Genomic DNA, 14,100 nt, shown 5'->3' with positions numbered 1-14,100 from the left:
AGAAAGAAGAATCATTTGCTCATTCAAGTAGTAGTAGTAGATGCATTTGCAGGTTAATTTAATTACAACCCATCACAACTGTGATGCTCTGCTGTTAATGTGATTCATCAATCACTCACCCAACCACCATGAAACCAACACAACCAAACTCTCACAGCCTCTCTCTCTCTGGACATTTCATCTCCTGATCTGCCATGAATTGCAGTGGAGAGACCATGTGAAGACATGGTAGTAAATCAGTATCAATTATCTTGTGATGTACACCAAGAAAAGTCTGATCCACAAAAAAAAGGAAAAAGAGAACACAAAAATCTTCTCCAAGAAACCAAAAAAATTGGGTAAGATGATAAGTTCCCCGCAGAGTCATGATTCACAATCGGGGTTAGTTTTAAGTCGCCTTGAAGAAGATTCAGGAGATTCAGGCAACGGTGGTGATGGTGTTGACATCATCGACAAGGAGGCCGGCGACGACGGCGACGATGATGGTGACGGTGACGGTGACGGTGACGGTGACGATGAGGAAGAAGATGATGATAATGATGATAGATCTGTGGTGGTGGATTCTTGCAACTTTCTCTTGTTATTTTGTTGGATCCATCTCGCGTCTGCTTCACCTCCACCACCCACTCTTGTTAGATAATCTTTCAAACGTTTCACGTCGGATAGCTTTACAGGTTTCACTATAAATTCCTCTGCTCCTTCCTCTAAACACCTGTTCATATACCTCAGATCATCAATTTTTGAAATTTTCCACTCAATTAATCAACCAAATTCATTGTGAAGTTCAAAGATTTAAGTTTACAAAATGGTTGAAACTTGAAATGCAAGCAAAGGATACCTATCGATTCGTGGCAAGACGTTTTCGGACGACATAATCACCACTGGAATCTCTCTGAAAGTTGAAGATCCCTGCTTGAAATTATATCAAAATAAAATCAGAAACGAAATGTCACAAGAGATCAGAAATGCAAGGAAATCTTCAGAGAAAAATCGAACCTTGATTTTCTTCAGCAACTCATATCCGTTCATTCCAGGCATACAGTAATCCGTTATTATCATATTGACCTTCAAACCCTGAAGACGTAAGAAAACCTCTAAAATCAATAAAAATGGAACTTAAAAGGGAAAAAAGATTCAATTTTTATGTTCAGTTAAGCTTCTCTTACACTGAATCCCTCAGAGCTCTTCTCCCCATCCAACCCAAGAAATTGAAGAGCTCTCGTTCCACTATCTACTGCAGTAACTGAAGAAATTCCACCACATTGGTTCAGAGAACAACAAATGAAGGAAGATGTTCAAGAAAGTTATGAAAGAGAGAGGGGATTTGGGAATCGACCTTTACAAGAAGAGATCTTGAGCAACCGTTCGATAACCTTTCGATCGACGAGGCTATCGTCAACGGCAAGTACATGTAGTTCTTGAGAATCCGGTGGTGAAGTATCGAAGAACTCATTCATTTCCAGTCCAGGAATTTGTGGAAGCACTTCGTTGCTCGCCATTAACGAATGATCTCTGAACTCTGGTGTCCTTTTTCTTTTTGCGATAAGAGGAAGAGGAAGGGAAAGAGAGTAAATATAAAATACAAAGGACGAAGGAAACTCTATTCCTTGGCCTTCTTTTTATATACAAGCGTGATGTGTATATATCTGTCTCTCATGGCCTCTCTTTCTCTCTGTCTCTCTCTAAGAAATCGGGAAATCTAATTTTTTAAGCGATGAGAGATTCTTAAGTCCGCTTTCATGCGATCTGCAAATCCTCTTCTTTCTCTATCTTGTCTCTCTCTTGTCCTCTCCAAAAGTCGTTATCACTTCACTAGTCACTCACAGTAAATAATAATTTGGGGCTATTTGTGAAAAGTGAAAACCTTCACTCTTTCTATTGTTTATGAAAACAACCCTTTATCTTTATGTATTTCTGTTATCACCTTTGGTTGTATATTTTTTGTACATGTAGGCTCCATCATCTACTTGAAATATTTTCAATCTTATATAAGCTTAATATATGAAGGAAAAAAAAAAAAATCAAAACATTGTTAAGAAGTCAAAGATATGAGCCAAAATAATGGACAGTCACAATCTGAACTACATAGGAATAACTGACAACAAATTGGTCAAATGAGATTCTATTTGAAAAAAAAAACTAAAAAATGACACTTGGCTAATCCATGAGAGATCTTACCTATCAATATTGTTAGAAATTGGCACGTCATCAACTATGTGGCCATAATCAATAGAAAGGTTTTTAATATTATAAAATTCAATTAATATTTCTTTGCATTTAAATAGAAGGTACCTCTTAAATTGAGATGTGAAAAATCATTAATTTGAAATGTTTCTTCTTTCTTTGTTGTAAAACGGACAATTGAGTTACACAATTAATTAATATTTAAACGCCTATTTTGTCGCAATAGGTTTGGGCTTTGGTATAGAGTTTAAGTCCTCCCCTTTATATTTGCAATGTAATTGTCACAGTCACCCTCCTCGGGCCCCACCCCTAGCCACCATCTTGGTATCCCATCCTAATGACCTATGGGCCCTCGCAAAGAATGAGAAGAAAATAGTGCAAAGAATGAGGCATTAATAGCTAAGTTGTAATAATATTTGTGTTGGTGCTCTGCTTATACATCATCCAAATAACGATCATACCTCTCTCTCTCTCTCTCTCTCTCTATATATATATATATATATAATTGAATGATATTGCTTTGTGATGTCAAGTGTCAAAACTAAGATTTTGAAAATCTAAGACTACCAAGAGTTTATGAACCCATGAAATGGAGATTAGGTTACAATTTAATTATAAAGAGAAAATCTCATTGTAATCAAGAATGGTAAAAAAGAAGTTGGGACCTTTTAGTATAACATATTTATTTCTTTTTTAAACGAGGGTAAATACTATCATTTCAGATGGACGATGGTATCTCTTAAGATGATATAAGTCACTTCCACATTATTTTATTTTATTTTTTTAAAGCTTGACTTAAATAAATTTTAGGAATAAAACAATGGACAATCAAAAGAAGGTTATAACTTTTCATTTCATCGCCTTGGTGACAAACAAGATGCACCATTATATAAAACACTATACTTTACATATATACTGAAATTGAAAGGATATCTAGCTCCAACCAAAAACTCCTACAAAAGGAAAGTAAAACAACTTTTAAAGCAACATATATTTAAAAACATTATGTGTTCCTATTATCTGCTATTCTTTAGGGTAAATGCAACACAACATAAGTCCGTTGAGGTGATGATTTGTTGTAGGATTTATCAGCTTGATTAGTTGGCAGGCACTACTTCCTACTTGGACGATAATTCTTTTTTTATTTAATGCATTAGGTATATTTGGATATAATCCATTAGAAAGCATGGGATTTACATTACTGATATGGTCTAGATGATCATATGATATAACAAGACAAAATATTATTGTCGGAAGTGTTTGTTACTTTTCCAAACTTCAAGTCACTTATTTAACTATGTGGATAGATGATGTGTCTAATTCGGATGTTGGAAAGACAAGACATGGTCTAGATTAGCCACATATTAAATTTTAAAATCTAACTCAATTAAATACTCCAATGAGTTGGCATACATCATGTGTATGTTTGTGCATATGTAATCAATACTCTAGCCATTATTTTGTACTCTCCCAATTCTAATTAGGTTTCGATTGAAAAAAAAGAAAAAAGAAATTAGATGGTCCGGATCTATTTTGTGACTTCCATAAACGTCACAAATTGTTATGATACCGATTAACTATCCATATAATAAATGATAATGTTGCTTAATAGATTTCAATAAAAGAAATACAAAGCTTATAGATTGACACAGATTGTTGATATCTAGTGATTTAATATCTTGAAATAATCACTTCACAACCCAACCAAATTAAATGAGGAAAGAACATCCTCTAGTGCTTCTTAGAACGGTGCTTCCTAGAAGATTAGTATTGGTTATCATAGAAAAACCCTTTTTTTTTAGATTGACTAAAATTTTACTGCTATTTGTGTGTAATCATTTCACATTTTTTTAGAGGTTGAATTTATCAAGCTAATATGGACACGAGAAAATTACTGATGTATATATTCTTTGAGGATAATTGCTAGCGCAATTGGATTGAGTCTATTGCGATAGCTGCACAGGCTCCTAGAAACTCTTGATTTCAAGTCTACTGTCCCGATCTCACGACTCCCTTTTAACATTAAAAATAAAAATAAATAAAAAGAAAAAGATATCTACTGTTTGATGAAAAAAATTGTTACCAATATTTAGCTATTAAAAACATGAAATCTATCAATTTTTTTTTATTTTATTTAGGTCAAAAGGTTCTTCTTAGTTATAACATAATAAACTTTGAGGTCCACCATCATCTGGTTTCTTAACCGGTGGAAGGCTGACATGGTAAATCTAGGTTGTCCAAATCATGCAAAACCCTTTTAGGCACATATAAATGTCCTCTTCAATGTTTTGCTTCATGGACCACCTAGGCTTGCCTTTTGTTTTTATAAATAATATTTATTTATTTATTTATTATTATTTTTTATATATAGTTTTGATATTGTCTATTTCTCTTAGATAGGTAAGATTTGAAATGGTTTTCACTTTTGCCGCGTGGCAAATGATCAATTGGTGAAGTGAGTGCAAGCTGCCACATAGAAAGGAACATAAACCCAAAAAACACCAAACCAAACAGTTCTTTAAGGGTAGAACCGTAGAACATAAACAAATGCAAATCATGAAATATGGTGGGTGAGAAAGAAAGAAAAGATGGGAAGGTAGGGTGTAACTGCAATTTGGTGTCTTGAGTGGTGGAGAGAGTAATATTGAACCTTACCAGAAGTCAACGGGAGATTGCGCCGTCACATCACCGGTTGACGAATCCCGGTGACTTTTTTTTTGACAAAAGGGACCCCGGTGACTCCGCTACTCAAATCTCTCGGGGAGGAGGGCTTTAGCCTTTAGGCAGTCTAAGACCCGGGACACGCGTTCCAATCATGACACTGCACGTATAGAAAGGAACAACTCTCTTGATGATTTTAATAAAGAACGCGGAATTAAGCTACCTGTGGATTGTCAAATGTAATATATTTACATAAATACCCCTTAGATGCTTATCCTACGATCTAATCAGCTCTTTGGTATCTATCCCTTGCGACTCACGAGTAATTATAATAAACGTGCATGTGCAGCAACAGTAGTACAGAAGCAGCTCAGCTTTCTAGAATGATTTTAACCTTTCGCTTTGTCGAGACAATGACCAGAGATCTGTAAAACGAGGTCGCATTGATTGAGACGGGGATTCTAATCTGACGGCAATCTTACTGTATTTAGCAGGACCACGTGCTCTATGCTGTTACAAGGAGTCCAAAGGGAAAGGCCACGCGAAGAGAGGGGGAGAGATTTGGAGCACCGAGGAGATCTTCGGGTGGGACCCAAGGGGACCCTTCTTTTGTTTGGACGTCTCAAGTTGTATTTCGTGGAAGGGAAAGAGGGAATCTGGGGGAGGATGAGGATGAGGATGAGGATGAGGATCGAGACTTCGAGACTCGGGTCGAGTTGGTAATTTGACCCGTCAAATCGGACGGATACCGTCATTAGACATGACCCGAACCGCGTATGGTTTGAGGAATGGGATCAGATAGTTGTCATATTTGATCGATCTTGATTCTTGGATTGATAGGTATTTTTGAATCTATATGGATGAAGAGTAAAATGATAAAATAAAATTTGAATTGAACTTAGGGTCTTTACTGCCCTATCCAGATTAGGATCAGATCAATATGGATCTTGACCAATCTTGCTCCTAATTTCGCCTTTTTAAACCATGTGTGGTGTGTGGAAGTAAAATTTGACAAACTTCAAAGTTCTTTCTTCGTGAGTAGGGTTATCAATCGATTAGTTCAAGTCTGTTTTGATTAGGTTTAATGGGTTTTTCTAAAGATCTTGCAATGTCAACACACTAATTAGTTAATTGGACCTCTTAAGTTATGCATACATGGGTTGTTCATATGGATTAGGACTAATTGGGGATTGTATGAATAGATGTATGGTCTTATATTCAATTCCCCATTTATCCATCTGCACGTATAGATGATATTATAACTAATTATCGGTATCGGTTCTAATTCTATGATTATAACTAATTATAATAATGGTTGAGTGGGACCCTCGCGATTCTGTTATTACATATTGCCACATGAGAAACAGGAGAGAATCAGGGGGACCCACATCGAATCCGCAAATCACGAGGCGGCCCATGCTTTGCCGCGTTGCCCACCCTTCACCATCGCCTTTGTCTCTCCTCTATAAAATTAATGATTTAATCCACTGTGGAAATGATTTATGTGGGACCGGTTTTGTCTAGGACAGTTTCTCGACAACCGTTGGATTGATTTAATTTTACAAATTTCTTCCTCAGTTATACTAATCCTAAGGTTAAAGATGGTGTCACACACCAAGTCAGTGTGCCATGTGATCTTTCTGACAATATGCGGTGGTCCCCATGTGACCCATTCGTGTGGGAAGACATTTTGGTCCCTAAAAATAAATTAAATAAAAACAAGTTGGTTGACATTTTAGAAAAAAATAATTATGACTCTTGGTAGAACGAAAAGCCTTGTTCCCAAATCTCTAGAGTGGGTGGGATTTGGAACCACGTCACCCATATAGGTTAATTAGTTTCCATCCCCCAAACCCAACCCCACAGAAAAAAAGTCAATTAGCATGAATTTTAGTACACTCTTTGCTCCTTAATTAAGGGTTTTTTTTTTCTCTGATTACAGAAAAGTTTTTTTGGGTAATTATCTATGTAAATTAAAATACGATGTGTCTTGAAATCACATGACAAATATGATTCAACTATTTTATAGTTCTTTCTAGTCTGAGGATTTTCTTTTTTGTTGATTAATTAATTAATTTATTTATGTAATAACGAAATACAATGTGTTTTGAAATTACAAGATAAATATAATTCAGTTATTGTTATGGTTTTTTATAATCTAAATTTGACTAGTGGCTAATTTTGACAATGTCTTCTATGTCTAATTGATCAAAATGATACATAATCTATCGACATAAAAAAATATTTGCCTTTTGATGTTTGAAAAAATAACAAACCTTTATAACAATAATAATTCACATTTTTTACGAAATTCTGTTGATCAAAGGCTAATTCTAAGAGCGGTGGACTACCATGCAGCTCTAATTCACCTTTACTCTTCGTCCAAGTAAATTTTGTTCTCAAATCTTAAGAGTGGGTGGGATTTTAGGAACCATATCACCAAATAGGTTAATTAGTTTTCGTCCTAAAAATAAATAAATAAAAATTCAATTAACGATCTTTACTCCTTAATTAAGGCGTTAAGGGTCTTCCTTTTTTCCTGACTAAAAAACGTTTTTTTTTTGGGTAATTATTTATGTAACAATAAAATACAATGTGTCTCAAAATCATAGGACAAATATAATTCAACCATTTTTATGGTTATTTATAATCTATAATTGACATATGGCAAATCTAGACAATTTCCTCTCTAACCTATGGTCAAAATGAACACATCATATGTCCACATGGCAAAATATTTGCCTTGTAATTTAAAAAATAAATAAATAACAAATCCTCCTAACAATAACAATTCACCTCTTTTTAAGAGATTTTGTTAATCAAAGGCTAATTCTAGGGGCGATGAACCACCATATAGCTCTAATTTAGCTAGAATTCAAAAGAAGGTTTCTTCATAAAAACATAAATAAAAATAAATAATTAATAAGCTTCTTTATTATAAATAGTAAATTAGGTGACCATTTCTTATGATAGATAAAAATTTTCTAAGGAATCAAATCGGGTACATTGTGCATAGTTGACAATCTCTCATAACCACCAAATATTGTGTCTAAGATGCTCTAATATATTATTAGTAATTACAATATTATTTCTCTTCAAAATTTATGAAATTATATGCATATGCTATTATATACTCTATTAGGTATATGTGGTGTACACCCTAATACATGCACCAAATACAATCCCCACTTATCAGATGACATAGGTACTAATAAGTTTGACTTAATTCTTAAATTAATTAAAATTCATAAAATAAATATAATTATGCTGACCAAATTTTAAAGAAATTAATTTGAAAACAAATGATGCCTACCCCAAATCACTTATGATCTATCTCTCAAATCAATGGTCCAAAAACCAAATTGATCAACATTGAGTGAATGCACTCAAATGGCTCATGGAAGGAATTATGAGCAAGCATTCATGCATGCCTTTTGTTACTTTTTCACCCCTCTTCATCTTATCAAGGTACCTATTGGTGATTGGACCACAAACCTAATAAATAGTTAAGGAAAAAGAACTTTGCCGCTTGCGTGGCTCAACACTCAAACATATGGTGCAGACTGTGAAAAGACACCCTTGCCCTTGATAGTCTACCTCGTATATCTAAACGTAGAACCACGCTAGTGGACGAGATTCTTTCTCCCGATAGATAATCAGACAAGTTATAGAGTTCATAAATATTATATACTTCAAAGAGGAAAGTGTGATAATTTTATATCTATATATACTTACTTCAAATAGAAGGCAATGAAAAGGAGTTGAGTAATAAAATAATAATAATAAATCAATATAGTTAGTATGATTGAAAGTTAAATCTAATAAATAAATTGTAAGCACCAATGAATGCTCATGTCAAAGGGTATATAACTATGAGTTTCAACTGGTAAAGAGGGCCGTGGGAGACTGTACGGCCGGGATGCTTGGGATTCTCTCCCCCATATATACATAATTTATAGTAATATAAATCCTAATTTAACTTGAAAAAATCTGGTTTAGGGTTCTCTGTTGACTTGGTGTCGGCCATTGAAATTGGTGAGACAAGCCGACCAAAAACCATGTTGTAGGGCCGATTTCCTTTTGGTTTTTATTCAAATCACTTAATTAGGATCCAAATGACTCTTTGTAAACTAGCTACAGTCGTTTTTTGCCTTTTAGGAATCAAAGGGGTTGGAAGTTTGGAGAAGATAACTAGTTTGGGACTTAGGGGTAGTAATATGGTCTAGGGTCCTACGTATGGATTTCCTACTAAGGTGTGGAGGAATTTTTTCACACCACATCAAACACGATGCAAGGAAAGAACATAAAAAGGAAAAAAACAGTGAACATGCAATAAGTTACGTTGTACACTTTCCCCGAATGTCTTTTTTCATTTTTTTTCCTTTCTATCTTCTATCTTCTATCTTCTATCTTCTATCTTTATTTAAGGGAAAAGTACACAATTATCTACTTTTGGGTTTCTCTTTATCAAGTTACCCATTAAAAGTTTTAGTGAACAAAAATACCCAAAATTAAGTTTCTCTTTACAAAATTAACCACTTAAAATTTAAGTTAACAAAAATACTCAAAACTAAGTTTGGGTTTACACTCAAAGTTTTAGTAATAAAAAAAATATATGATTATATGTGGAAGATGAAGAATCAGTATTTTGGGTAGTTATAGGGTGTCAAACCCTAAACCGAACCGACGAAACCGATCAGACCAAACCGATAACAGCACAGACCAAACCGAACTGAAGCCTTATTGGTTCGGTTCGGTTTGGAGTATTGTAACCCCAAAACCAAATTGAACCGCACTAAAAACCAGATGAACCCAAAACCAAATCGAAACAGGCTCAAAACCCAGACCGAAACTGAAACCAAACCGGTAAGAAAACGAAAGACTCCAAAATTCATTAAAAAAAATCAAAATTTGCATAGTTTTGTATACATTTGTATGGAAAGTCAAATCCAAACTAGACCAAAAACCAAAACCAACCCGGTTACAAACCAATTTAAGAAACCGAAGACAAACCGAAACCAAACCGCACCAAAACCGAAACCAAACCAAAATTGGAATTTCCTTATTGGTTCGATTTCGATTTCAGCCTTACCACACCGAAATCGACTCAATCCGGACTGAAACCAAGTCGGACCGACCCGTTGACACCCCTAGGTAGTTATGTAAACCCAAAGTAATAAAAAAAATACATGATTATATGTGGAATATGAAAAATCAGCATTTTGGGTAGTTATGTAAACCCAAAGCTTGGGTATTTTTGTTAACTGGAACTTTGGGTGGGTAGTTTTGTAAATCAAAACCTAATTTTGGGTATATTTGTTAATCAAAACTTTTTGTGGGTAACTTTGTAAAGGAAAACCCAAATGTGGGTAATCATGTAATTTTTCCTTTACTTAATGATGGTGTGGGATCGTTATATACAAATAGACATAGATATACTGAAACTCTTCAACCATTACCTATTATTGGCTAAGCGTGCATACAAGCAGGAGACATTGATATATATATATATATATATATCTAATAATAAAATAATTGAAGGTTGGAAATCTCACCACTGGTGATGTTTTTGTACATGCTCCCATTGACATGTGTTGAAGTAGGGGCCACACTGTCTTTCAGAGAATCATCTTCCTTATAAAATGGGAGAAATATCTCTAAGCGGTTAGGGTTTTCTATACTCTCTCCAATATATATATATATATATATATTTTAAAAGAATAATTTAATTATTCTTTGTGAGAGAATATGAGGTACCCATTGGTTTAGATAACCCTTGTCCTAAAAAATTCAATGTGAGGATAAACGTACATTAGTGTCATTGGAAACTTTAAAATTTTATTTTCTATGTGCCAATACCTTAACTACTATTGAAAGTGGGAACGAATCAAACAGGTAATCCATCCCACGAGGCCAAGAAAAGACAGATTTATTTCTTTCGTTCCAATAAAGAAAAGAGAAAGAAATAAAGTGCACCCATCTTAAGATCCTTTTCCACCCATTGGGATCTCTGTTTCAGAAATATCTTAATTTACAAAACAAAGATAGATATTAATCAATAATAAAATGAGTTGTTATCCTTCTGACCCTTAATATCTTATGACTCATAGGATGTGTGGCCCATAAACCAGTATACATTGAAGAAATACATAGAACATAGGATTGGGGGTAGGATTTAGGAATGGGAATCAGGATAGAATCATGAACGATGGGTATAGTTCATAAAATCAGTTCATTTCACTTGTCCTCTATTTTACTTCATCCCATGGTGAAGAGTGAATTTCTTCATCCATCATTTTTTGCAATTGGATGTGACTTGGGGAGAAATGTTGGCATTTTCTGACCTTCGTTAGTAGGAGTAGATGACTATAGACGTTCACTCTTGGTGAAGGAAAACTTTCTCTAATCTTGAATTATTGATGAACCCAATCATATATTTCAGAGGCTTGGTACTTATAGTGGGAGAGGATGAGTTATGGTCTTGGTACAACCCACCCACTTGCCCACTTGCCATGTTGTCATCCCTAGCTAACTTAAGTTTTTTAATAAATTGAGTTAATATAGACAAGCTAGTGGTTGAATCACTTGATCTAGGACTAGTCTCGGCATGGTTAAACAACCGAAAATCAGCCTCCATCAATTTTGATTCAAATTGGATTGAAATCGGTTGACCTAGGTTTAATCGAAACCCTAAAATTTGGAATCGAAAAGAAGCAAAGAATTTCACAAATCTCTAATTTTTTTATTTTTTATTTTTTATTCAAAAGACTTGTAAATGTTACTATAAAATGTAAGTTTCATTTATTAAAATCTGACAAAACTTAGTATCAAATGGTATTCATAACCAATTCCAAAGTAAATTGCAAAATTTAACATTAGTCAAAATCAAGATTGATTGGTTTCGCGATTTGAATTGGCTGATTTCAAAAACCAAGTGAGCAGGTTCATGATTTGCAAATTAGAATCTAGCTCCTCTCCAACAACGGCTCTAACAATCTTTCAACGATCATCCAAGGGTTAGGAGGGATGAGACATGCATCCCTACACCTTCCAACACCTAGAAGTCGGTAAGTCTCCAAACCCTCCCAGCCCTTGGATGAGTTATTGAAATGTTGATGTTGGAGAGGATCTTCTTCATGAAATCTATGCATGTGACTGCACAACAAAGTACAAAGTACAAACATTTGAGAATTGTGAAATATTAAGTAAGTTATCTATATTTAGATGGATCTTAATATCTTATTCCCCAAAAAATCTATTGTTCGATGGAAGAGATATGTGATATTCTGATGCCAGCTCTGTTGGTGAGTGTAATTGAAGCACCACATCCTCCGATGAATTCGCATGATTCTTGGGGATTAGATGTTGTATTGGTATATCTATCCACCACAAGCACCACCCATGTTAGCAAATCACCTAATTCTTCATTTTTTTTTAAATGGGTTTCAACTTTGAAAGCCCCACCACCACTTCATCCCCATAGGAGGTGGGAAGGGTGGGCGGCAAGGAAAATGGAAGTTAAAGTGATTGAAGGCGTAAGGTTGTAACTTAGGAATGATGATCGAATCCATTAAATTTGTAAACCAATGGACATGAATTTATTTCCATTGGGTCCCATTATTCCTCCAGTCATATCTCTCATCAACTCTATATTCCTTAAGTTTTTCGGTGATTTTTCGTATTCTATATTGATTGTAAAAATTGGGCCGCATCAGCCAACATGTTGATATCTCGTTAAGACACCATGGTCTAGGTTATAGACATTAAATAAGTTCAACCCCACCTAATTCTTGGGTACTTGATTGGGTTTTCAGCTTCTACAATCTATGTGACTAGTTGACAATTATACGAACCTTCATTTTTCACTCAACCTATCATTTCCATCAGATACTCTATAATTATTTTATATTGAAATTATACAATTAGAGACACATCGCTCCTTGAGAAATATATGGTTGGGATGAAAATGCAAAGAGCTTACATCCCCACTTGAGAGAATTAGAGAAGTTTTCATTAAATCAGAAACATTATGTTAGATCAAACATAAAAAAATACGAAAAATAAAGAGACAATAGATCCGCACGACACAGAGATTTAATGAGGTTCACACACCAAGGTGGTGTGCTACGTCCTTGGGCGAAGAAGATGTTTCACCATGCAAAGAGAGATTACACCCAAGCAGCGACTAAAAACTCGCCTTGAAACCCTAGCTCGAAAAATTCTCAAAATACAATGATTTTCTCAACAAGCAACAGTACATTATATATACTCCAAGTCGCGGGTCGACCCATCGGGTCTCAGTTGATCTGGTCGAACCATACCACGGGGGCTATGCTCCCACACCAACATACGAAATCAGTGATGGGCTCTGAGCCTATCGACCCAACCCCTCTACTTCCATCACAGATCCCAAAAAACTTTTCATTCTGGTTGCCACCAAAATATGTCAGAATGGGTCAATCTTCAAAACGGGTCAAGAATTCGAGGCAAACTTAACAAATCTCCACATTGGTTTGAATTCTCCTCCAACAAACAAATAAATAGCTAATATCTTCATCTTCTCCAATAGCCCTCCAAAGGGCTGAACTCAAACATGGCAAACACCAAGTAAGTTCAAGCAATGCTCGAACTTACCAACACACAAAGGCTTAGTCAACATATCAGCTGGATTGTCTTCAGTACCGATCTTCAGTACTTGAATATTACCTTAAGCAATTATCTCTTTTATGAAATGATACTGAACATCAATGTGTTTTGTCCTCTCATGATACATTGGATCTTTAGTCAAGTGAATAGCACTATGACTATCACAATGGACAACAATCACCTCATGATCCATGCTGAGTTTTTCTAACAAATCTCTAAGCCAAATAGCTTCTTTAATTACCTCAGTCACTACCATATACTCTGCTTCAGTAATAGATAATGCAACTATAGCATGTAAAGTAGTTTTTCAACTAACCGTACTTCCTCCAAGAGTAAATACATAGCCTGTGAGTGACCTCCTCTTGTTAAGATCACTTATATAATCTGAATCAACATAACCAGATAAACTATCACCATTCATTCCAAACTCTAAACAAACACCAAAGGTCCCTTTCAAGTACTTAAGTATCCACTTCACTGCTTTCCAATGAGCTTTAACTAGATATGACAAATCTCTGCTCACCACACTAACAGCTTGTGAAATATCAGGACAAGTGCAAACCATATCATACATAATGGAGCCAACTGTACTAGAGTATGAAACACGTG

At 35.0% G+C, this 14,100-nt stretch overlaps 1 protein-coding gene across 1 annotated transcript; it reads right to left on the bottom strand.

The window, feature by feature from the left end:
* Positions 1-1,676, bottom strand: LOC122079015 (two-component response regulator ARR5-like). Its single transcript, XM_042645230.1, has 5 exons — positions 1,337-1,676; positions 1,167-1,243; positions 997-1,074; positions 839-909; positions 1-712 (listed from the first exon to the last, which is right to left on the bottom strand). The coding sequence occupies exons 1-5, from the start codon at positions 1,497-1,499 to the stop codon at positions 364-366; spliced, it is 738 nt and encodes a 245-aa protein (XP_042501164.1). The 5' UTR covers positions 1,500-1,676; the 3' UTR covers positions 1-363.
* Positions 1,677-14,100: the final 12,424 nt, after the last annotated feature.

This window comes from Macadamia integrifolia, chromosome 5 (genome assembly GCF_013358625.1).
Source record: "Macadamia integrifolia cultivar HAES 741 chromosome 5, SCU_Mint_v3, whole genome shotgun sequence".
Classification (NCBI taxonomy): domain Eukaryota; kingdom Viridiplantae; phylum Streptophyta; class Magnoliopsida; order Proteales; family Proteaceae; genus Macadamia; species Macadamia integrifolia.
The sequence above is the reverse complement of the archived record's forward strand: the minus strand, read 5'-3'. Positions and strand labels throughout refer to the sequence as shown.

Excerpts from the sequence above, each read along its gene's own strand:
- LOC122079015 (XM_042645230.1), bottom strand. The coding sequence starts at position 1,499 with ATGGCGAGCAACGAAGTGCTTCCACAAATTCCTGGACTGGAAATGAAT. Across the intron at positions 910-996 it reads AGTTGCTGAAGAAAATCAAG|GGATCTTCAACTTTCAGAGA; the intron begins GTTCGATTTTTC and ends AATTTCAAGCAG. Across the intron at positions 713-838 it reads GTCTTGCCACGAATCGATAG|GTGTTTAGAGGAAGGAGCAG; the intron begins GTATCCTTTGCT and ends GTATATGAACAG.